Genomic DNA, 24,085 nt, shown 5'->3' with positions numbered 1-24,085 from the left:
TTGAGTTGTGTCCGACTTGTACAAACCATCGCTCGGCACTACTCAGTGTGCAGGTACATCACAAAGTAAACGAAAATAAAGCGTAGTTTTCTGTCCCTTTGTATGTTACCCGCCTTGGTCGTTCGATTGGCGAGACTAAAAACTTCCCGGAAAGAATTTGTCAATACAACGACTTGTGCCACCTGAACAGAGAATGCAGTGCTGTGGCACAACACTGCGAGCTTTTGGTCACCACCGGATTAACCTCGACAGCATCGCCCAAGTTGAGAGAGAAAACAACCACTGGTGGTGGCTCCTTATGGAATCCTGGCACATCCTGAAGACGCCGGGTAACATCAGTTGTTCGTCAGGAACACTTCCCGTCATTTATGCTCAAGGTATACGAAAAGTATCTGCGCGCCTGTCAAAGCCCCCAAAAAAGCGCATATAAGCAGTACTATGCTCTCACGCCATCTCACCTTTGGAGGCGGACCCGGTCGGGCTCCGAAGCATCGGGTTCTTAAAGGGACACTAAAACGAAACAATAAATCAGTTTAGACTAATGAAGCATTGTTTGAGAACCCTGCAGGCAGTCATTTCAAAAAGATAGTTTGATTATTAGATGAGAAAATGAAGGTCCAAGTATCAGTATTTGAATTTCGCGCCGAAATTCCAGCGCCGGTACGTCAGCGTGACGTCAGGCATTCCAAAGTATGTTTTCGCATTTGGGCCGCGTTGGCTGAATAAAGGTTCCCGAAACTTGCCATGTTTAATGTTTGGTTCCTTTAGAGCACAATGTAGTCAATGTGTACCGCTATATATAATTAGTAGGCCCTAGAAGATGCCATCAAAATCCAAGACGTCACAGCCCCCAGGTGCGGGAACTTAAGTAGGCGTCGCCACCCGTATTTCGTTCTTGCGCTTTTTCTGGCTCACCAAACGTCTTATCGTTTCAAGAGTGGTGTTTTTGGTGTTGTAGAACGGTAATTTACTGATGCAGAAGAAATCATTTTTCACTTTAGTGTGCCTTTAAATTTTGGTTGTAGTTTGTCTTTGCTTTATTTCAATTATCCCTAACCAGACAGATACCTACCGAATGTTTACCTTTGATTTAATTATCGATTGATAGATTGGTCAGGTCCCAAAGCCACACTGGGTCTACGAGGGCCGCCACAGTGAGGGGCTCCGGATTAATTTTGACCACCTGGGGTTTTTTCATGTGCACCTAAAGTTACATAGGCCAATGCGTAGGCAGAGTGTTTTTTTACACTCTACCTCCATTGGAATGTGGCCATTGTAGCCAGGAAGTGAACCTACAACCTTGCGCTTAGCAACAGAATTTCATAAGCATTGCAGCAGATGGAGAACTATTGAATATCCACTTCTTGCTTTTTCCCGCATGTGCTTGCAAGTACACACATACAAATCAGGGAAAAAAGCGCAATAGTGAAGGTGATTAGTGGGGCTTAATGACCCAGAACATCATGGTGGGCTATGAAGGATACACCACGGTGAAGATCCGTGAAATTAATTTGACCACATAGGAGTTCTTTGACACGCATATCCAAGTACATCAACACTTTCACGCTCCATCTCTTCAGAATGCAGCTGCTGTAGCGAAAACCCACAACCTCACACTCAGCTGGAGAATGCCATAGCCGCTGACCTACCATGGTGGGTGTAAAGGCACATCGTAAACTAACCCTTGAATATTGTTGCATAAATTAAAATTTCGTCCGCTTTTGCAAACAGGCGTAAAGTAGCGCATGCCCATGATTCATTAGATGTTGATGATCGCTACACAATATTAAGTGGCCTGAAAATGCTACCAAATATAGACACATTTTTGAGCACTGCGTTTGTGCAACCAGTACATTCACTAGTCCGCTTCCCATGATTGGCATGTTCAAGCTGCTGTTAACATTTGAGTGATGTTTAGGTAGACTTGAAATGCTCTAGTGAGTGCCAGTACCATGCATGTCACACTTTCACTAATAAAGAATGTATGAATTATATAAATTTTAGTTGGAGGAATATCTTGCTACTCTTGAAACTAGTACTATATACATAGCTCCCACCCTGCATCAGAGTACAGTCATGCAGCTTCTCCAATTTAACTAATTAGCTCACTCATGCACTGCTCACGACGTGCCCTTTCTCTTGCAGCTTTGGTGCAGTTGTAGAGCTCATCACACATGGCCATTCAGTGAATGTTTCATGTACGAGTAACAAATTAAGGCCAAGAAAAGACCGGAAGGGGTGGGGGGAATCGGGCAGATGGGACTGAATCGTACCCTTGACATGTGTTCCTTACTAGGGTACTTTAGAGAAACAACTCTAAGCACTACTGTAAGAAGTGCAGCATCAGCCCTTTTAAGACATGAAGTCACAGTAACAGTGTAATTGCATAGATATATTGTATGTGCATGAAAATTTCCATCTTAACTGTTTCTCGAGCTTAGAGTGCCAAGTCGATTACATACTTTTCTGGCAATACTCCTCACTGATAATCAGAAGTTATCTCAAAACAAAAAAGTGTTATAAAACACTTGGTGCTTAATATTTAAAAAAAAACAGCACCTTTTACAGTGCTCTTCATTGGAACTCTGGTTCCTTCATGCGACACTTTGCTTAGAGAAAGCTCCACGAGTCTGCCTGCAAGTTCTTGTAGAGCACATCAGCAACCTAATACCCAATAATAATACCTAATATATGTAGTAACAAAGGCACTGGATGAAAGCAGCAGGAACGTATCCTTCGTGAACACACCTGTTTTCATGTAACCAGATCTAATTATTTCATGCATGGACATCCCAGTGGATGCATCACTCCCGTGTGTTGTGTGTGTATAGTGCACATTACACATCCAATACGCAGAACTGCACATAGCTCATTGTAAGATAGCACTGTCACTTGCCATTTACCTCTTTCCACGTATCTCCCATTACTCCTTACCCCAGCGAGGCGTAGCAGTCTATAGGGGCATGCTCTTCTGAGCAACCTCTCCTTTTTAGGCGAAATGCAGACACTGGTTCGCAACATAAAAGTGCTCAGAGAAAGCAATATTATATTTATTTGTAAATTACTACAGCAGACACTTGTCGGTGTGCTTCAAAAGCCGAAGCTCTGACTTCCACGACAAAGTCGCACACAAACTTGCTAAGGCCACTGAAAGCTGCAAGCCACATTTTGCTTTTCTGCACAAGCTCAGGAAAGAAATCCATTGGACCTTCTGGATTTTTAGAAGTGTGCACGTGACGTGGGCATAACTCTTACCACATTTAAGTGTGCAAGCACAGCACGTGCCAATGAATAAAAATTTTATGCCATATAGATGACTACAAATGACAGCAGAAATGGTGCGCATTCAAAATTAATGTACGCATGCATCACTGCATTACGAGCTCATATGCAGATTTGATTTCACTGCACCTTTTGCTGCAATGCTCACAATGTGCAATTTACATTAAAAAATAGAATGTCCCATATCCAATAGCTCCCAGTTTTTTTCCTATCTTCCTGGGCCTTGGTGTGGGTCCATCAGTAAGCCAGGTGCTTTCCAAGTAGGCTCAGAAAAGGTTTTAAGGGACACTAAAGGTTAATATTAAGTCAACGTGGACTGTTAAAATACCATCCCAGAAGCCTCGAAACGCTTGTTTCATGCGAAGAAGAGACTTATTTTAAGAGAAAACGCGTTCTGAAGCGTCCGCGTACCTCTAGGGCAGTTCAAATCGCCCGCCCTCCGATCGAGGAGTGGTGACGTCATAGGCTCATAGTGACGTTGCGCCGTCGGTGAGTAAAACGGCGCCCGCAGACGGCGCTACGGCTTTTCTGCGCAAAACGCGAACGCGCGGCCAGAAACAGAGCCAATTCAGAGCCGACAGCAGCGCGAAAGCGGAACTATAGTGGCTAGCGGAAGGGTAAGCGCGCGACGATAAGCTGGTTCTTCATTTTATGACGCCAATTTCGACGCTCGTTGCAATGGACGACCCTGACAACGACACATTGGCTCGCGATGCTGGGCTCGACTTCAGCGATTTAAGCACTGATGAACGTGACCTGCTGCCGAGGGCTTTCGCTGGCGGCGTCGTTGCGTACTATACTACGACGGCAACTGTATGTCATGGCTGTACATATTCGCACATTTGTAGCTTTTACTTCGTGAAAATCAAATGCCGCACTCACAGCCCCGTCTTCGACCTGCAGTTGTTCTAGCGCTTCGGAGAATGCAGGCAAGACTGGCAGAACAGCGCTAGGGGAAACCTTGAAAGGCACTCCACACCACCTCAATAAGTCGGCGTTGAACTCGTAATTCTCTGGACGAAAGTGCAGCGAGCACACTATGCGATTTTTCAGCTCTTTGCCAACGCGCTGTGGCAGAGGTACGGCACTTAACCACTTCGAACGGAGAGGTTCACTCGTTGGAACACAGTGATAAGTAACGTTGGATTCGCCGCTGCAACTGCCCTTGGCCAAGTTCCGCGGACCGTTCGCGCATCACACGACATCACATGGACGTGGGATTCTCGCTGCTTGTTTCAAATGCAAGTTGCGCGAGCCAGCAGAACCAGCGCAGCACGACGTGATAACGAAACAACTGAAACCCCAAAGCGCGCGCGGCGCATAGTCGAGCGCGCAGAGTCGAGCGAAAACGAAACCTTTCGACCACCCATACTACTCGAGGGTAACGTTAAAATGTTATTTTTTCTTATAATCTAATAGAAGTAGACAAGTAGCATTTTCTACCGTCTTACAAACTAATGAAATGATCTTTTTAATACGAGTAGTTCAGTACTAGTGACAAATTACGATGAGGAATGCCTTTGTCATCAGGCTAGCACCTGAATGTCGCTGGGGGGTGTCAAATCGTGTCGTGCATTTGCCGCAATTTCTCGGTTACTAAAGGTCTGTTTGCGATTATATTGACGCCTTAGACGTTCTAGAGCATTGCTTTATCACTTTAACTTGACTTCATAGTAACCTTTAGTGTCCTTTTAACACGAGATGCAGTTTAATAATAATAATAAAAAAATTATGTTGGATGGTGGAATTTGAGTGGATCCCTAGGTACCATAGCTCAATGATCTATTAGGCTGCAGGCACAGGCTTTTAACCCCACAACGCCCAACGTATCATAAATGATACGACAAATTCAAATCTTCCGCTCTTGGAGGAAAACGAAACTGGAACTCCGGAAACCGCTGTGGGTCTCTCTTGACACGCTGAAAATTGTTTTCTCTTCCGGCTGCTTCCAATTCTTACCACCAGGAGGTCGCAAGTTGTCTTTGAAAAATGGCGTCCACGAGCGACACTCACGTTCTACTCCAAAAAAGGTAAGCTGTTTATTATATATTGCATTTGCAGGTTCATAATTGTTCCCAGTACGTTTGCGAATCACCACAAGTAATTTTCTTCGATACACAGCAGTTTTATGCTGCGTGACAACGCCCGGAATTTGCGCGTATCATATTTGATACAGTGGGCTTTAGTGGAGCTCCCTTTCTTCTCGTGTGTTTCTCCCCGTAGTGATTCTTGTATCTTGGGTGAGCATACCTTGTAGTGCTGCCCGTTCTACGCGAAAGAATTCTCGCTGTCTGTTCTAAAAGGCGTGAAGCAGAAACTTAGTCATGCTGTTTCAGTTTTGTTCGGATTGCATTGATGTTTGCAAATGCGCGGCCTGCTGTGTACCGCGTATTTTACTCACTGATTTACTCTTTTTGTTTTAGGTGGCGCTCTGAAAGATATCCTGGAGCGTTTAGCTGCCGGAGATGATGTTAGTGACTTCAGTGACCTTTCGGACAGCGACGAAGAGGAATGTACTGCAGCAAATAGCGATGCGGCGATTGAGTTCCTACAACAAGTTTATACAGATAATGAGGTAGAGATAACATGGGAAGGGGAAACTACAAAGCCAGCTAAAATAAGAGGAGGACTCAGACAGGGATGTCCATTGTCACCCCTGCTTTTTATGATCTACATGAGCCAAATGGAAAAGAGACTAGAACAGAGCACAATAGGCACTGACATAAGCTATATGCTGGAAGGGCAGAAGGTAGCTCAAGTACTAGCCGGACTGATGTATGCAGATGATATTGTACTGCTTGCGGACACCCGAGTAGGGCTACAGGAACTAATGAGCATATGTGGAGAGGAGGGAGAAAAATTGGGACTGCAATTCAGTAGAGAGAAGTCTGGGATAATAGTATACAATGAAGAAAGGGGGGAACCATTGGAAATACAAAGCACTAAGATAGATCATGTTGAAAAATACAAGTATTTGGGCATATGGCTAAACGAGGGCAAAAAGTACTTGGAAGAACAGGAAAAAACTATGATTGAAAAAGTGAAAAGGAATTCAGCTGTAATGAAACACAAGGCACTTTGGAACTATAATAGGTACGAGGTGGTTAGGGGGGTATGGAAAGGGGTTATGGTACCAGGCCTCACATTCGGAAATTCAGTACTGTGCATGAAATCAGAAGTTCAGGCATGCATGGAAACGAGACAGAGAAGTGTAGGCAGGTTGGCCTTAGGAGCACACGGGAACACCCCAATTGAGGGAGTGCAGGGGGACATGGGATGGACGTCATTTGAAGGTAGAGAAGCAATAAGTAAACTAAAATTTGAACAGAGACTCTCAACACTGGAGGAAAAAAGGTGGGCAGGAAAAGTGTACAAATATCTGTACATGAAAAGTTTGAACACAAAGTGGACACTTAGAACGAGGAAGCTGAGGAATAGATACCTACAGCCGAGGGAGGGGGTCCAACGTGGTTCTAGTGTGGGAAAGGAGGTGAAGGAGATGGAAAGAAAAATGTGGGAAGAAAGAATGCTCGGAAAGCCAGCGCTATCAATGTATAGGTCACAAAAACAGGAGATTAAGAGAGAGCTCTTATTTGATAACTCGCGGGGCAGCTCACTATTATTCGAGGCTAGGACGGGGGTTTTGAGAACGAAAACATACAGGGCTAAATTCGAAGACGTGGACGTTCGGTGCACAGCATGCAGAGCCAAAATGGAGACCACTGAGCATATAGTGCTGCGATGCTCAGACCTTCACCCGACCCTGGCAGAGGGAACAGTGGCAGATATGGAAGGGGCATTAGGTTTTCCCGGGGAACGAGGGCAAATAGACGAGAAAAGAGTGGCAGTAACGAAGAGGAGGCTAGAGGATTGGTGGAGGAAGTCAAGGGATAGATAAAACCATAAATCGGGGAGATAATGCTTCCTGTACTGTTTTAGATAGTTATATTGGGGGGAAAAGGGGAGTAAAAACTAGGTTAAGAAAAAGAAGATATAAAGAAAGGAAAAAAAGAATAATAATAAAATAGGAGGGGGAGCAAAAGGCTAGGTGGCGCCAGCTGCCGCCCGTTACAAAGGGTATAGCCGCCATCCATTCTGTGTCAAGTGATGACGAAGAGACAGAGGACTTCTGCGGTGGTTCAGCTGTCGCGTCATCATCCCATCCTGGAAGAAAGTGGGAGAAGGCCTTGCTCGAGATTGCCCATCCAGAATTTTCGGGAACATTTAGTGAACCGGACGATCTTGAATCTCCAGTGAAGCTTTTTAGAAGGCTTCTCACAGATGATATGCTAGCAATGCTAGTTGAACAAACGAACTTGTATAATACGCAGAAATATGGAAAATCGGCGAACACAAGTATCCATGAAGTCGAACAGTACATTGGCATGTACTTGCAAATGGGTCTCGTCCAAATGCCAAATGTAAGATGCTACTGGGAACAAGGCACAAGGCACTCACCAGTTGCTGACACAATGTCAAGAAATCGCTTCTTGAAATTGATGGCATGCCTGCACATTGTTGACAATCTCGCAGTTCCCGAAGAAGAAAAAAAAGACAAGGTTTGGAAGCTGCGGCCTTGGATTGTCGCCCTGCAACGGAACCTTGAAAGCATTGAACAAGAGGAATACAATGCAGTTGACGAAATGATGGTGCCTTTTACGGGTAGAAGTAGCCTAAAACAATATATGCCCAACAAACCAGTACCATGGGGCTTCAAGCTTTGGGGTCGTGCTGGAGCAACTGGTATTCTATATCAGTTTGACGTGTACCAAGGCAAGACCAATGCCAACTACACATTTGGACTAGGTGGCGACACTGTCCTGGATATGTGCAGCAAACTACCTTCCGACGAGGGTTTCAAGGTGGCTGCAGATAATTTTTTCAGCTCTTTGGACCTCGTTGAAGAACTTACTGGCCGTGGTATCCAGTACGTCGGTACTTTGCGCCAAAATCGGCTAAAGGATTGTTCGCTCAAGTCTGAGAAAGCCCTAAAGCCACATGGACAAGGTTCCCACGATCATAGTGTCGACAACGGGGCAGGCCTTGCGGTTGTACGTTGGTTCGACAGGAAAGCCATAACATTAGTTTCAAACTTTGTGTCCGTGGAGCCTGTTGAGAAGGTAAAGAGATATGACCGCAAGGCCAAAGTCCACATAGATGTACCGCGCCCAGCTATTGTTGCGGTGTACAACAGTTTCATGGGCGGTATAGACCAGCACAATTATCAGGTGGCTCTATACAAATTCAATATCAGATCCAGGTGGTGGTACATGTATATTTTGTACCACAGCCTATTTATCTGTGTGGTGAACGCTTGGAACATCCATAGGCGCCAATGTGTCCAGCTAAAAACAAAAGCGATGAAGTTACGAGTATTCATTGCTGAGCTGTCAGATTCTTTGATGTTCTGTGGAAAGACAAGAAAAGGACGACCTTCTAGTCTCCCTTCACCAGTCCCAAAGAAAAGAAAAGTGGCGACAAAGCTACCTCAAAGTGAAGTACGGAAAGATGGTGTTGGCCACTTTCCCCTGGTCACCAACAAGAGATTGCGATGCAGGAACTGTTCACCAAGTATGAACACGTTCAGTTCTGTTATTTGTTCCAAATGTGAGGTGACACTTTTTCTGAACAAAGACAGAAATTGTTTTTATGACTACCACAAGCAATGAAGATCTGGCTTGCACAGCCTTCCTGAACTAACCAAGAAGCCCATTGTATCAAATATGATACAGACTGCAGTAGCGTAATGCTTACATATTTTTGTAGTATTTTTGAATTATTCGACTCATGTGCATCGCAGAAGTCAATAAACAAGTTATCTCATTTTTATGCGAAGCATATTACGAGAGCTCAGCCCAGCTCCTCAGGCGCGGCGGTGTCGCCTTGAAACCACGTGACACCGTGACGTCACGACAGAGGAGAAGTGGCTTTGGCTCAACTCTTGCAAGACGGGCTGGGTGGGAATCGAACCAGGGTCTCCGGAGTGTGGGATGGAGACGCTACCACTGAGCCACGAGTACGATGCTTCAAAGCGGTACAAAAGTGCCTCTAGTGAATGCGGTGTTGCCTTAGAAACGAGCTGTTTCTAAGGCGTGCGTCTCTTGCTCAGGCGCACATTTCGTTGCCGCGCCGAACGCTGCTTTGCTCGACGCTCACCGCGTCCAATGCGGGATGCGTAGTCGCTGCCCTGTAGCCCATTGTCTTACACCCCTTGGCGGGTCGACGGGAACGCTGTCGCGTTCCACTCTTGAAGGCGAAGCAGTAATGCATGAGTTGTTTCTTCGTCTAGCCGAACCAAATATAGCCAAGCAACAGCAGTTCACCAGGCTAAACAGTGGTTCAACAACTAAAATAAAGGCTAGTATGCTTCGCATCCTGGGCTTAACCTTACTTAAGCCACAGCCATTTTTTTTTTCCTTGCGTTTCTCTGTGCGGGCTTTCCAGGGTTAATGCCCGTCTCTCAGCTTTACGACATCACTCATATCAGCCAGCACTTTGATACAGAAATGTGTACTGATGCTTAGAAATGAACAAACATGTCTAGAAGCACTACTATAAACCTATAGTTGTGAATGTATGTTGAAGAATCAAAGGACAGTAGGGAGCCTACATGCAAATTAATGCTTGCATGTAGGCTCCCAGGCAACAGTAGAAAAGATCACATTCCACATTTTAATGGCTCGCGTTTACTTCTTTCTTTGCTTGTGTGCTGTTATTCATAATAAATTTGGCAAAAAGGACTTTGAGAAAACTAAAACTCGCCTACATTAAAAGCAAACACGCTGAGAAGAGCATAACGATTACTTCTCACCATTGCCACACTTCGCTTGTGGCAGCTAGTGCTTTGAAGAAGTTGAAATGCTCATTTGCACTAGTAAAGCAATGCGTCACATGTAATCATGGAGTCTGCAGCTACCAACAAAAGCACAGAAAGAGGGAGACAATAATTTTCATGTCAGTACTCTTAAGCTCATGTCTTGCTGGTTCCAATTTGTTAGCCATACACTAAGAAATCCATCTCAACATTTACACATACCAGACAATACTGAGGGAGTGTATATAGCACACATAAAAGTTTGCCTTAAGCGCACACCTTTTGTGGGATACACACACATTAATGACGACTTACTTTTAGATGCAGCATACAAGCAGCAGCTAACCTGGAACAGCAGAGACTGACAAGTAACACCAATTCTAGATCGCCGACTTTTTCAGCAACATTGCTGTTGCAAATTTTGCATGCTTCAGGAACTTGTCTGCATAAACTTGCTCAAAGCAAGTACCTCTCTGGCATCCTTTCACCATCAAAAGACTTCGCACGAAAGGTTCGGAGACCAACAAGCAATGCTTTTCCATGAACAGTATTTTTCGTAAAACTTCATGCATCCAAATTCTTAAATTTTACAGAACATTCGAGAGTTAGATGGAATGTCTTTAGCCACTGAATTTTGGTTGCACCTCCAAGAAGAGAGATATGCATGGCATGCAAATTGGCAGCGAGAGAAGTGAACCGTTTCCTTTGTACATGCCCTGTTCCTGTGTTGGCATGAATGAGCTTATACTACAGAATGTCTAATGGGAAATTTGAGGTGACCATAGTTCAATACTGGAGCAGGAAAAGTGCCACAATTCAGAATGGTGGTACTGCACTAGACGAAGGGATTTCACTCTTTGCTACAGTACACACTAGTGCTTAAGCCTAATTTCTGTGATATCATGTGTATATCAAATAGTTAAACCAGTGTTTGCCTAAAAAAAAACCGTTATCCACCACAGTGGCTATGGCATTGTGCTGTGGTGCATGATGTTGCAGGTTTGATTTCGCCTGTACATTCCTATGGAGGTAGAATCAGACCAGACTGACTACATTATATATATATATATATATATATATATATATATATATATATATATATATATATGGGTAGACATGAACCCCAGGTAGCCAAAATAATTTGAAAAATAGGGTGTTAAAGTCAATCAGCTGCATTTTTGCAGTTCAGATTTTTATGAGACATTTACATAATTTATCCGCTATTCATAATAAATTTGGCAAACAAAAAAGGTAACTAAATACTTTTCTTCACAGACATGTGTGAGCTTAGTTACTTCACTACATAACTGCCCATGAGTGTCTAGTTTTATCAGTGGTATCAACTAAGGTGCCTTCACAGAACCCACGTCTTAATCTAGCCCTTTTAACAGTAGGCACAGTATGAAGAATCAACACAAGATATTCAGTTCTCCTTTCTCATACCTAAACAGATCTTAATTTTTGATGACAACCTCATGTGCCATGAGGCAAGATTATTATTTGGTAATACGTCACTCTGATACCTAGTTTGTTTGGAACTGCAGAAAGAATTCTACCAGCAAATTTAGAACTGTCTGTGAATGTGACAGCAAAGTGGGCATAAATAAAGACTTCAACACACCAAGACTGTTGGTTAGCACTTTTTTATTAAATACCTACAGCTAATCTATAAAACATAGAGGAAGTGTTTTCCTAATATATGTAGACTCTTAGATTGACCTTTTTTTAGTAGGTATAATCTTCAACATCCTATGTCTCTGCCTTTCATTTCAAGGAGAAAATATCTAGGCTGCAGTACAGTTATAGCTGTAAGAAGCAAGCAATTCATTACTAATATTTGAAGAAAGTGAAAAATCAAGAATAATAAAAAAAGTCAATCAGATGTGCAGCAAATTGCACCTTTGAAATTAAAGCACAGACAAACACAACTTCCACTCTTTAAAAAGGCTACATGGTCTGAACAGGCAAATCTTCTGACAGTAGGTGTTGAAAGCAGCATTTGGTTGCTTTCAACACAGAACATAAAGAGCATAAACAAGTGACACCATCACTGACTTGAGTGCACATGACAATGGTATATTATCATGCTTCTCTGGGAATTAAATTTGCAGCACAACAACCAACACTATTTTTTTGCTACCTTGCTAAGGATTTCAACTGTTAAATTAGTGGTACATGCGTGTCCACCCTCGGCAGAAATAAATAACATCACTCAACATCGCTCCTCTGCAGCAGACAAACAGGATGAAGTAGCTCTGAAAAAGAGCAGCCAGTATGAACAGGCCAATGCTCTAGAAAGACACTACCCTACCATTCAGTTATGTGCAGCTCCCCAAGTCACACATGTTGGCACGCAACAAAGCAAGCACCAATGACAGGAAATCACAATCTACAAGAAAACTAGGCTAACAGCATACACCTTAACAGGTTCTCTGAGCCAGTGTGATTAAAACAAAAGCACCAGTGTCCACAAGAACACTTGTTCCTGCTATAAGATAGATTTTTTTTGATTGACGTGCATGCTACCCTTATTTTGAGTGAAAAGGGGAGGAAAGCTAAAACCATAGATGAGAAACAAAAGCTGACGCCCTTTGGCCAGCATTTCCAAGCTGTCCCCTCACATTCATCTGTCAATTACAGTGAAAACAAATTAGAACATTCTTTCTAAATAATTATGTGGGGCTTGTGTGTGTTTGTGTGTGTGTGTATGTATTTATTTATTTATATATATATATATGTATATAATATATAAATGTGTTGCCAACACAATAATAGTAACAATAATAATACATAATTATCGCAATGTACAAATAGTACTATCACATCTTGCTTCATAAGCTTGCACTTTCTGCTTAAAGGGAAGTGAAGGAGCATTCATTTGCTCACTGCAGAAGTCCTGAAGTGGACCTCAGTAACAAAGCTGCTTGCTGATGTGTCCTCCTCGCTGCCAATGTCCTCAAAGCTGAGGTTTGAGAATGCATTGCTGGCTTTCTCCGTTTTCCGCTTGTCCTTGCGACTTGCTGATGTGCGGAGGTGCACTGCAACTCGACGGCTTCCTTCAACCAGATCCTCAGTCATAATTGCATCTTCCGTCCTGAGTTGCTGATAACGTTTTTTGTCCTTACGAAACTTCCTCAAACTACCTTCCTCATCTGAGCTTGTTGGGCTCTCAGGAGAATCGGGGCGAGTTTTGGCAACATTGCCAGTGTGAGTTGCTATTGCCAAAGTTGTTTCCATTGTTTCTCGCAAACCGCTAGTACTTTCAACAGCAAACGGGGTGGATCCAAAGAGGTCTTGATGGCTCTGTGTACGTGTTGGAATGGTAGGTGCATGGGGCTGTGGTGCCACAGACATTGACACCACAGAGTTATGGCGGCTTGATGGTTGGGGCACTGCTGACATGCTTTCCTTGAACAGGCCCTTGCTATTAGGGGTTGCCTTGAGGTGTGTGAAGGGAGCTGAACCAAAAAGATCTGCCTCAGAGTGTCCTCTGGTCAGCTCGCTCTCCGAGTTTGCATGCACAGAGAGACGCTGATAGTCCACACGGTAATCCTGTGCAGCCACCTTGTAATCTGAAAAGGCTGAGCGTGTGTAACTGTGTTGCTTGATTGCTGATGGTGTTGCAACAGCTGTAGCAGTTGGCACTGCAAGTGGTGGCACTGAAGACACTAATGGTTGAACTACAGAGGAGCTGCTTGTGGCATGCCCTGATGGCCTGGCAGGCTCGGACAGCTTTCTTGGTGGCCTCGGCTTGCGGAAAGGAGCTTGCGTGAAAACATCAGCACTATCCCTGTTAGCCACTGCTCCTTCCGTCGGAAATGACTCGCGCTTCGGCGGAGGAAGCAGACTTTTCTGAACCTTGCAGACACTAGGCTGCTCCTCTTCTGCAGCGGGCCTTATCTCAGTCTCTGAAAGTTGATCTTCATCCTCTAGCAGCGGCTTATCACCCTCCATATGCCCAACAAACATATCTTGAAAGCCACGTGCCTGCAAGGTGCCCGTCTCTGTAACTACTGCTCTTGCACCACTGTCTGCCGATACTAAGGGCTGCTTGCTCGCTACAAAAAGTTCCTTCTTAGGATCAATCCTCTTGCTTGCTCTCTGCCGACCAACTTCCTCGGTATCCTCTTCCTCACTCAGCTCAACCCTTGCCTGGAGGTCACTTGCAGAGCCAATGGAATCCTTGTCCTCATCTCCAGTTAGCTTGTGTTTGCGACTGGATTCACCTCGAGCACAGTCTTCATCAACATCATCTAAAAGCTTTTCATACTTGGAACGATCTTCAACGGGTATTCTAGCAAAGGCTCCAAAAGATGCCAGTGCTTCCTTGGTAGACCGCCCACCCTGGCTGCCCTCCTGGGAAGCGCTGGAGTTCTCGCTGCAATGTCGAGCCCGAATGACAATTCCATCACCGTGGTCTTCATATAGTGGCACATAGCCAGCTGCCTCTTCATCTAAAGGCCCTGCAATCAAATCATTCAATGAATTGTCAAGTGACAGTATAGTGCATAGCAGTATATTTTTTTACTGGTTAGTCAGGTTCAGTGAAACAGATGCTGCTACAGTACACAAGTGAAAAAGTGAATATGCACATTCAATATGTTGTTCTCACCACTGCACTTAACTTTCACTAGATTTTAAGTTCTAGTAATGAGAAATAGTGGCTTATACAAAAGTAGCGATTTAGTGCATTCAGTTCTACGCAGACCTCACAGAGAACAAGAATGCGATAATGTGACCTACTGACTTCCAACAATGTCATAAAATACGTCACATTCATAACTCACATTCATAACTAATGGCAATGCAACTTTGTTTCATTCAATAAAAAAATTGCAGGCAATGTGAGCAAATGTGCTGCTGAACAGCATGTTAGAGCTTTGTCTTTTTACTACAGTTCAAAAGGCCCCATTCAAAGTTAAACCAAACGAAATGCTGTCTACAAGTACAACAGAAGAAGAATAAGTTGTTACTGCCTTATAAAAATGTGTAAATTATGGTGCTTGATTTTATCTGGCAACTCTTTTAGTGGGGAAAAAGGATGCCGTGCCTCAATTTTGTTTCTTCTGGTAGTGCAAAGGTGTTTGGGAGTATGAACACAGCACTGTTATTAGCACTATGCTCCCATGTAGTACGAGAGCATGCTTTTCCATAGTTAACCCTTTATTGACGAATGTTGCCTACAGGCAACATGCAATAATTTTTTTTCTTGCAGAGTTTTGGTATTGAGTACAAAGTTCGTGGCTAAATGTCTTCAGAGAACAATGACGGAGAACAATGACAGCAAGCATCATTTGTTGGTTTAGAGCAGGAACACAGGACGAGGTAGAAGAAATTTCACATGCGACTTGCTTTCTTTTGAAAACACAGAGGAGACAGACCGATGTGAGATCTATGGCTGTAACCGTGTTACATGTGATATAAAGCAAATTAAATGTACACCTATGGTTCACATATGACAGCTGTCTCTACAAATTCCAGATGAAGCCATAGGTGGCTTGGGGAGAAGCCTATTTCCAGTTTTCTGATGGGGTACTGCTGAAAGTTTCTGCAAAATATTTTTTCTTTTTGTTGATTATGCTTATTCTTGATGCGTTTTGTACATTTAGATAGAACTTCATTTTCTTTTATATGCTATGACGACTTTTCTAGGTGCGTATATACAGTGTAATGCTATTTCTTATTTGAAATAGTTGCAAACGAACCATTCTTAAAAAAAGCTTTCAGTATCTCCTATGAACTAGGTGTACTATTCTCACAAACAGGACTGAAAACTTGTGAGGAGGTGCACCTATAACCAGCAAAGGCCATAACACTTACTTGCTGAATCTGTACCAAAATTAGCAAACAAGCACTAATAAAATTGCAGCCACTTTTTTTTTTCCCGATTCCTCCAGGAGCAGGCAAAGATAGAATATAATGTCTCTCAACTTTTACTTGTAGCAAATTGAATAGGTGATGAATATCTTATCACAACTTCTAAATGTTCCTTTCATGCAGCAAAAATGCAATTCATTGTAGCAGTGCAGCAGCGCCCCATGCAAGATAGCATGCATATAACAATGCCATGCAAGAGAGAAGGGATGAAAGAAATCCATGCAGGGAGCAGAATTCACGTTGGTCGCACTTATGACAGTCCAGTCAGCAGTAAGTTAAAGGACCCCCAAGTGGTTAGATGAATGCTGGGTACAGAAAAAGAAAAAAAAAATGTTACACTTTTCCTCGGGGTTAGGGAAGAAAGCCTTAACACAATACTGACAGCTTTGCGAGGCAGTCGAAACATGTACTTGCAATGTTTTTCAAATGAGGACAATAAGAAAAATGTTGGGTACTTACTATCATGTGAAGACAGTGACTGCACATAAGACTGTGCCTTCAGATTGCCTGCATGCTTAGGAGACTATGCAGTACAATTTACCTTGTGTGGTAATGGCAAACACTTGGTACAGGAAAACCTCCAAAAGTGTTTATTAGAGAAATCCATAAAAAGAATATAAAACAATGCAAAGTACTATAATGTACTACTGCCACAAGCCCATTATGTTATGATTATTAGCACTGCTTATGCACAGTGCCCTGGTAACTTTTTTGTTTTCACAATCGTGGCCAACTTGTAGACATTAAAGCGTAGAATAGACATGCACATGTTATAAATTACACATGCAAAGCCCATGCATCCCAGACATTACAGGTCTACAAAGACACATGCAACACTCAGTAAGAAACAATCATGCACACTGAACTTCACAAGACAGTGCCACTTATAAAAACAAACTTTCTCTTCCTGCTCTAAGAGGGACAGAGCTAATGAGAGAGGCACACATATAACATACTTTCTCTTCTTTCCAAAGTTTTAAAGTGGTTTCAACAACCGTTTCAGGCAATCCTTGCTACTGACCACACAAATTATAATCACTATGGGTGCTATAGTGAGTAGGTGCTGCATGGATAAGAAATCACAGCATCCTCAACTTAATATTATGTCAGACTTTGGCAAAGCCCAATAAAATCACTGTTCTTTGTATAATCTCTATACAGTAGCAGTGTAAAACTGACTAAAATCAAATAAAACTGCATGAACTCTCACAAGGCAACAACACTATGCAACTGATCCCCACACACATTCAAGGCTTGCACAACAACATAAGTTAGTCACCCAAAGTGCTACAAGAGCACAGAGGTTAACACTGCAAGCTTTGCACTCACAGCATCACTACACAGACATTCACAACAGTGCTCCCCTAGGGGAAAAAAATGGGGGGAACAGGCCAGCAGCACATTGTAAAGGCATATTTCCAAATGCAAGAATAATGCTACTCATCATTACCTGCTAAAACTGGAAAGCTTCCATTGACTAGTGTTTATCTGGGAGAGGAGGAAGACAATTCTTTCAGTCAGGAACAGTCTTCTAAGCAAGCGGCATATTTGGCAAAAAACTAAGCTGCTGACTTTGGCTATGCCAGTAAAACTGGTGCAACTCCTTTGTTTGGCGGCAGGCAATTTGAATTTCCTTGAAAGCAGTATGATGACTTCATATAATATATACAAATATGCTCATTTCTACAGATAGATGCATTCTAGGTTTCATCAATTAATGTGCAATTATAATTAAGCTCAACTTGCAAATACGACACTGCAACATAATGCACTGCAGCAAGTACTTTTACAACTCCACCTACGAGCACTTCCTGCTTTGCTGGGATGAAAAGGAAAATATTCTTTTGCATAATTTCTGATAAAAATAGAAATATGTGGTAATGAAATGCACTATATTTCATTATGTGAAGATTAATAAAATTTTGAATCTAAGTAAATTGCATCTTTCAAAAATGTAAAACCAACAGCGACACTTAGGTGGCAACGAAAGCCACAGCTGAAGACGTGCACAAATTATAGCACATGGTGATAAAGCAAGCCAGTAAGTCCCCTCAAAGTGAACACAACATGCAGCTGAACACAGGCCACAATCTACCTTTCCTTACCATTTTTCTTCTGAAACACTACAAAATTTAAACAATGCCACTTGGAAATTGCCAAGTACGCATACAAATTTAGGCTTTAGAGATAAGCATAACCAGCACAAAGGCTCCTTCACTGGCAATCCCCAACTACAAGGTAGTCATAAATGCAATGTTGCAAAAAAATAAGGTCTAGGCAAAATATATCTTAAACTCAGCTCCTAATAGGGTTTCTCTGGTTTCCAATTGTGTTTCAGCAGGTCTTCAAGCAATAGCTAGAAAAATAAAATATGAGAGGGACCAAACTACTACACTCCACAGCTCCACAGCCTTCCCTTGCAAGGGTAAGCTCAGGTTTACAATTCGGGCTAATGAGCACAACAATATACACTTGAGCCTACAGAAATGCAATGCATTTGGCTGGAAAGCTGAGGGACTGGTAGAAACTTGACTATTGCACAGCAAAACAGACTAAATGATGGCACTTGACTTTCAATGCTGCATGTGCTTAACACTTCCTACACGTGCAAACTTAAACCATACGCTGCATAATTTGCTGCAGCTAGCACCAGATCAACATTGGGCATGCAATGAGAGAGGAGAGGGAGAGTGATTGCATGTGTTTGTGGAAGGGGAGGACCTTGTCAAAGCAAATCATGAACAAAATTAATGCATTGGTATCATAACTGCATAGCTCAAAATTCAGGCAAAACTAACAGAACTCTAACATGTTATCTCTATGTAAATAGAAAAAAATAAAAATAGATTCTGTTCTCAAAAAAAAATTCTGCTCTCAACTCTTTTGAATCGGTAAACTGGAGATACTACTTAACTGGTGGTGGTGGATAATCTTAAAATTATATGTTCTAACTTCTGTCCAAACATCAGCAAACACAGCACAACTCAATTCTGAAAAGTCAGGTCATGGCTAAGTGTCAGTGGATCTAAAATAAGTTGATTGACATGTATTACACCACTGGAATCTGGTAATTTATCGGAAAATGAATTCATATGCAATGTAGATATTAGGTCGCAGATCCTTGTAGTTGACCACTTGCTAAGAAACAAATCTGCAGCACAAATGTGCTAGGTGTTTTATATAAAAACTCGTGATACATCACATGTGAAGCATCAAAGTCAATTCTTGATATAATGAAACCTGGACCTGATGAAACATTAGATGTAACAAATCTTTTTAATCACCCAATTGTAGTTCCATTAAAAATCATGTACATTTTGTACAATTTACATAAGTAATTTTGTATCACAGTTTCAAGGTTTAAACACATGGAAGAAAAAGCCTGTCACAAAATTCACCACACGCACATATCCTTTCATGTGCAAACATTGCTGGCGAGAAGCACAGAATGCCGACTGTCAAGAGGACGACATGACAAAACACTGCTCCATCAATCGCATCGGCATGGAAACTATGCTAGGCATGTTCCATTTGTGATCACGAATTTGTTATCCTGAATGTGGCGGCAGACATTCAGAAAAGGAAAACGCTAATCAAAAGTGAGCTTCCGAGCACTTTGGCAACAACAAAGCAAATTGGTGATGTCTCAGTGTCACTGTACTATGTTGTCTCTATTGTTATTTAAACAATGTTATGGAAATCCTGGCCTGGTGAATCGCTATGCCCTTCTAAACAAACAAAAACAAGGCTGGCATTGCTATCCTGTGAAGATGACAACACACATGTACACAAAGCACCACTGATGGTTACTGCTGACACAAGACACAGCCTGTGCCAAAGCATTTCCTGACGTGAACTACATGTACCAGTGGTTTTGACCCCACAATTACTGCCGATGTTTCTTGTAGGATTTTGTTCATAAATGCTCAATGAGCTGATGCTATCTACCAAGGCTGTTTTAGGAACACAAAAAATTCAACAATATGAAATTTGTGATTAAATGGAAGTTTTCGTCGCAAAACTAAGATTTTGCCACATCAAGGTTAAAATATTTTTGTGCTTCACAGAGAAAGCTGCGTAGACCAACAGGATGTAAACACTGAATGCTGAAACCTAACAGCTTAATTTATCACTACATATCAGCAGATAACAAAAATCCTTGGTCATTTGCATTTTTGCAAATGATGAACATTTCTTTTTATTAATCTTTTCAGATACAGAAGTGTCCGAGCTTCAAAGGGATTTTTCAATAATAGCACGCAACGTTAGAATAATACAGCTCACTGTGGTTACGTGTTATGAAGTGTTATGAAAGCTTGGGTTGGGTCAGATTATGCTACAGCCTTTCAAAATGATGCAATATTTGTCAATATCTTGTTTAGAATCTATAATAGTACACTCCAGCATGTTTCCTGGGCCTTTTTGTGGTTCACAGCATACGTTCTGTGCATCCAGAGAGTGAGATGGAATGCTCTGCAAAATTTGAAAACTGCCTTGCTTGTTTCTATCAAAGCTGCCACAGGAAGCGTTCAGCAATTACATCAACATACAGTAATAAAATGTGGTTGCTGGTGAACCTGGTACTAGAATAATTGCATATTTTCTGCAGGGCCTATGTGAATGAGACAAAATTTTCACGTCTAACATTAACTGTACTGCCATAGCTGATACTCAAGTCATGCAATTTTAATGCAATTGAGATACAATGAAGGAAATACTACTGAGAGCACCGTAATTACAGTGACACCACAATGCGTTTCTGGTGTATCAATGATGTTTCTGATACCCCGCTCTGCTCTTTGGAGGCTTTTCAAAAAGAGAAACCGCATGCACGTGGTTGTACAGTATAAGCAGTGACAGAGCATTAAAACACTAGAACTTCATCGATTAAGCACAGTCTTAACATTCTTGCTCAAAGACCCACCCTGTAACATTCACCTGAAATATTTAAAGGGACCCTGAAACAATTTTGATGATTTTCTACAAACGTACTGAGTCGTTAGAGTAGGTCCTTCTGATAATTAATTGACACATAAGTGCTCCGCGTAAAGCGTGTAATTTATTATAAGGTTTTAAAAAAGCACATCGCTGCCAATCGCAGCACACTGCTCGGCGGAATTTTAAGCCGCCCCTACCCATATGACGGAAATCACCCATATGACGTCAGTGGGGTGAGCTATCCGATTGGCTGACCAGGTGCGTGATCGATAATTTTTTCAACTTTATGGTAAACAAATGATGTTTGTAATAGTTGGAATGTTAGTTAATTTGTTTTTATAAAAAGAAAGTAACGTAAAGAGAATGCACAATAACAATTTTTCTGTTCACTTAAGCACTTCCGGCACACAGCAAGTGTCGTCTGCTTGTGTTACAACATACTCCATTTTGACGAGAGCTCCGCGGTCAGAGTTGGTCTCAGTCTTTTCGCGAGCACTACGATTCGACTTTGTTGCCTTGTGGACTGCAAACGTAGCGACTGGCAATATGTCAAGCTGCGACATCGTGTCCCTCTGCAAGGCAGCGTACGAGCGAACTGGCTGCTGCGCATCGGACTGCCCCTATTCGATCGGCGCCAGGATTTGCGTGTTTGTGGCCGTCGCTTTACACCGGAAGATTACTAACGGAAAAGCGTTTCGCGAGTCCCGTATTAGGGCAAATGTAAGCGCAAGGGGACAGGGTCTAGCCGCTTGACCATGGCTTGACTGTGCCGTAACGGGATGAGCCGAGATGAGCAGAAGGGCAAATGTGAATGGTCTGCAAGGTGCAGCCACCTGGTGGCATAGAGCTCAACCATACACAGTAGCAGCAACGAAGCGTATTCTTCTTTGCTGCTGGTGCGTATTTTTCGCAGGAGTGTAATCATCAACACGTTGTTTTTATAAATGTTTAAAATGTTTTACACTTGGTTAGAGCTATATTAGCGCTTTGTTTGGCTGGTTAAGCGCTGCGCCAACAAGTGTCTGGACCGTGCAGACTGATCAGGCCGCTCACGTACGTCTACGCCAAAGTTCCTTCATCAGCTTGAGTTCATGCCTCCAGTCATTTGCCGAAATGACCAGCTTGCCTTTGGTTAACGGAATACCAGACACGTTCGGCGCTACGACAGAATGTTCGCAACGCACGCTGCTTCGATAGCTCTCGCTTGGGGTCGACAGCCAAGCGGCTAGCGGAGAGGTTTCATGCGGGTGGGGGCTGGCTCCAAAACAACTGGAAGTGGACGATGTGACGTCGCATCGTGACGCAGGACCAGTGAAGGCGGAGCTTAGCCGCCCTCGCTCGGCGAACGAGTTGAGGAGGAAAAGCATGGCTGGGGAGGAGGGTAACTTCTAATCGCTTGTAGCTCCATTAATACGTAACGCTTCACTTAAATTGTGGTGCGAATGTTCTACTTAAGCTGTACCCTACACGTTTACAAAATTTGTCTGAACCGTTTCAGGGGCCCTTTAAATGCATGTGAGGTCTTTCTAATGTGTGCCATAAAACATTCAAGCTGAAGATAAGTCACATGGCCTTTGTTGAAGTACCAAGCCAGAAAGGTCTCCAGACATGTGTAATCAAAGAAGTGTGCCACACAAAGACTAAACTGTTTTAGCCTGTAGAGTGAAACCTTCAAAGAAATTTACTTCACACATGCCAAAGCACCTTTACCATTTGCACTTTCTAACCAGCTGCTGCAAAAAGGATCTTAAGAAGGGCAAAGTTGTGGCCTAATTAAAGTTAAACTGTGAAGCTTGATGTCCCAAAACTGCACAGTTGGTTATGAGGGACACTGTAGTGGTGGGCTCTGGATTAATTTTGACAACCTGGAATTCTTTGAAATGCACCTAAATATAGATACACGATCGTTTTTTGCATTTAAGTCTTTCCATACGGATCCCACTGGGCATCGTTAGCCCACTAATGATGGTTTGAAATGCCGCTTTCGAGACCTTGTGCACCACTCATGGACAAACTGCACTATTGGACGTGAAGGAGGAGAACTACATTTTTGTTTTCTAAGCAGCTTTCTAAGTTGTTGACACCTGTCTGTGATGTGTGTAGTGTGTGATTCAGTGCGGTGGTTGGAGAGGCCAAGAAGCAGACGACAAGTAGGGCGCACGCCAAGGCGAATTCCGTGCTGGATGGAAAACGACAATGCCGAAGAGCGTCCAGCATGTGACCACACGGCGCAAGAAAAGAAACTAAAAGAATCAGGAGAAACCACGGAGCGTCAAACAGCCAATGAGCAAACGGCACAAAAGCGAGGCGTGCTTGCAGAAGCGGGGGAGACACAGGGAAAAGTTCCAGGAAGCGACACCAGGGGAAGGTCAGCCACCGGACCAGGTGTTGAAGACAGGCCGTCGGGTTCCGGACCCGAGCCACCAGGACTTCACCCGACCGGGGCCTCCTGCCAACCCGTTCCTGTGCGTCGCCACTCTACTCTACCCGATCGTGAACTGCTGCCCAAGGTCGGTGAGCTTCTGCGCCCATGGGCAGGACGAGAGCAGTCGGGCTACGGGCCCGAGTTTTGCGCCCAGCTGCCTCGCAAGAATGCCGCCGCCATCTGCTCGTGCCGCCTGCTGCCCAAGGCCGGCGATCGAGCTTCTGCGCCCGTGAGCAGGACAAGAGCAGTCAGGCTATGGGCTATGGGCTATAGCTGCCTGGCCATAAAACTATTATACGCCCTTAAAGTCGTGGTCAGCCAGGACTCGCATACTGTTATCCTCGCCCTAAGTGTGTTTCTTGCCATGATGTCTCTTTGAGTGTTTATTTTATGTTTTATCCTCTTTCTAGTTTCATTACAAGTTTGCGTATGTGTTTTTGTAACAAACAGTTTTGTCCTCAATTGGGTTCTCGGAGGCTCCGCCTCAGAGAACCGTCTGAACCCTTAAACAAAAGTACTTGCATCACACTGTCGCAAGCTTAAGACCTAAAAGGCATTTCTATTTACTGAGTAAATTGAGTAGATGAGTTCAAAGATTGGCGAGTGGATTTGAAGTGCAGGATATTAATTCTGTGTTCACCAACCATCCCTTTCTTTAGCATTAGGGGGCAATGGTTATGGAAGATCTGGTAATGGAGAATAAAAGTGTTGAGTGCATCAACATCTATCGCGTGCCAGGTTCGTGCACT

General features: G+C 43.2%; 2 protein-coding genes and 1 long non-coding RNA gene across 5 annotated transcripts in view; 2 read left to right on the top strand and 1 right to left on the bottom strand.

Moving 5' to 3' along the window:
* Window positions 1-5,269: 5,269 nt before the first annotated feature.
* Window positions 5,270-6,874, top strand: LOC135905565 (uncharacterized). The gene is made up of 2 exons (XR_011511582.1): window positions 5,270-5,312; window positions 5,706-6,874. It is a non-coding gene; the product is annotated as an uncharacterized lncRNA (long non-coding RNA).
* Window positions 6,875-7,316: 442 nt separating this feature from the next.
* LOC139046662 (piggyBac transposable element-derived protein 3-like) lies at window positions 7,317-9,109 on the top strand. Its single transcript, XM_070532571.1, has one exon. It carries the CDS (start codon window positions 7,569-7,571, stop codon window positions 8,949-8,951), a length of 1,383 nt encoding a protein of 460 aa, XP_070388672.1. The 5' UTR covers window positions 7,317-7,568; the 3' UTR covers window positions 8,952-9,109.
* Window positions 9,110-11,723: 2,614 nt separating this feature from the next.
* Window positions 11,724-24,085, bottom strand: part of Nak (Numb-associated kinase) — a 119,673-nt gene continuing 107,311 nt past the window's right edge. For all 3 annotated transcript variants that reach the window (XM_065437951.2, XM_065437958.2, XM_065437942.2), the window contains one exon: window positions 11,724-14,559. In XM_065437951.2, coding sequence (XP_065294023.1) covers window positions 12,971-14,559 — 1,589 coding nt within the window. In that variant the 3' untranslated portion in view covers window positions 11,724-12,970. The remainder of the gene's footprint in view (window positions 14,560-24,085) is intronic.

The sequence above is a fragment of the Dermacentor albipictus genome, chromosome 1, assembly GCF_038994185.2.
Source record: "Dermacentor albipictus isolate Rhodes 1998 colony chromosome 1, USDA_Dalb.pri_finalv2, whole genome shotgun sequence".
Taxonomy (NCBI): Eukaryota; Metazoa; Arthropoda; class Arachnida; order Ixodida; family Ixodidae; genus Dermacentor; species Dermacentor albipictus.
The sequence above is the reverse complement of the archived record's forward strand: the minus strand, read 5'-3'. Positions and strand labels throughout refer to the sequence as shown.

Excerpts from the sequence above, each read along its gene's own strand:
- LOC139046662 (XM_070532571.1), top strand. The coding sequence starts at position 7,569 with ATGCTAGCAATGCTAGTTGAACAAACGAACTTGTATAATACGCAGAAA.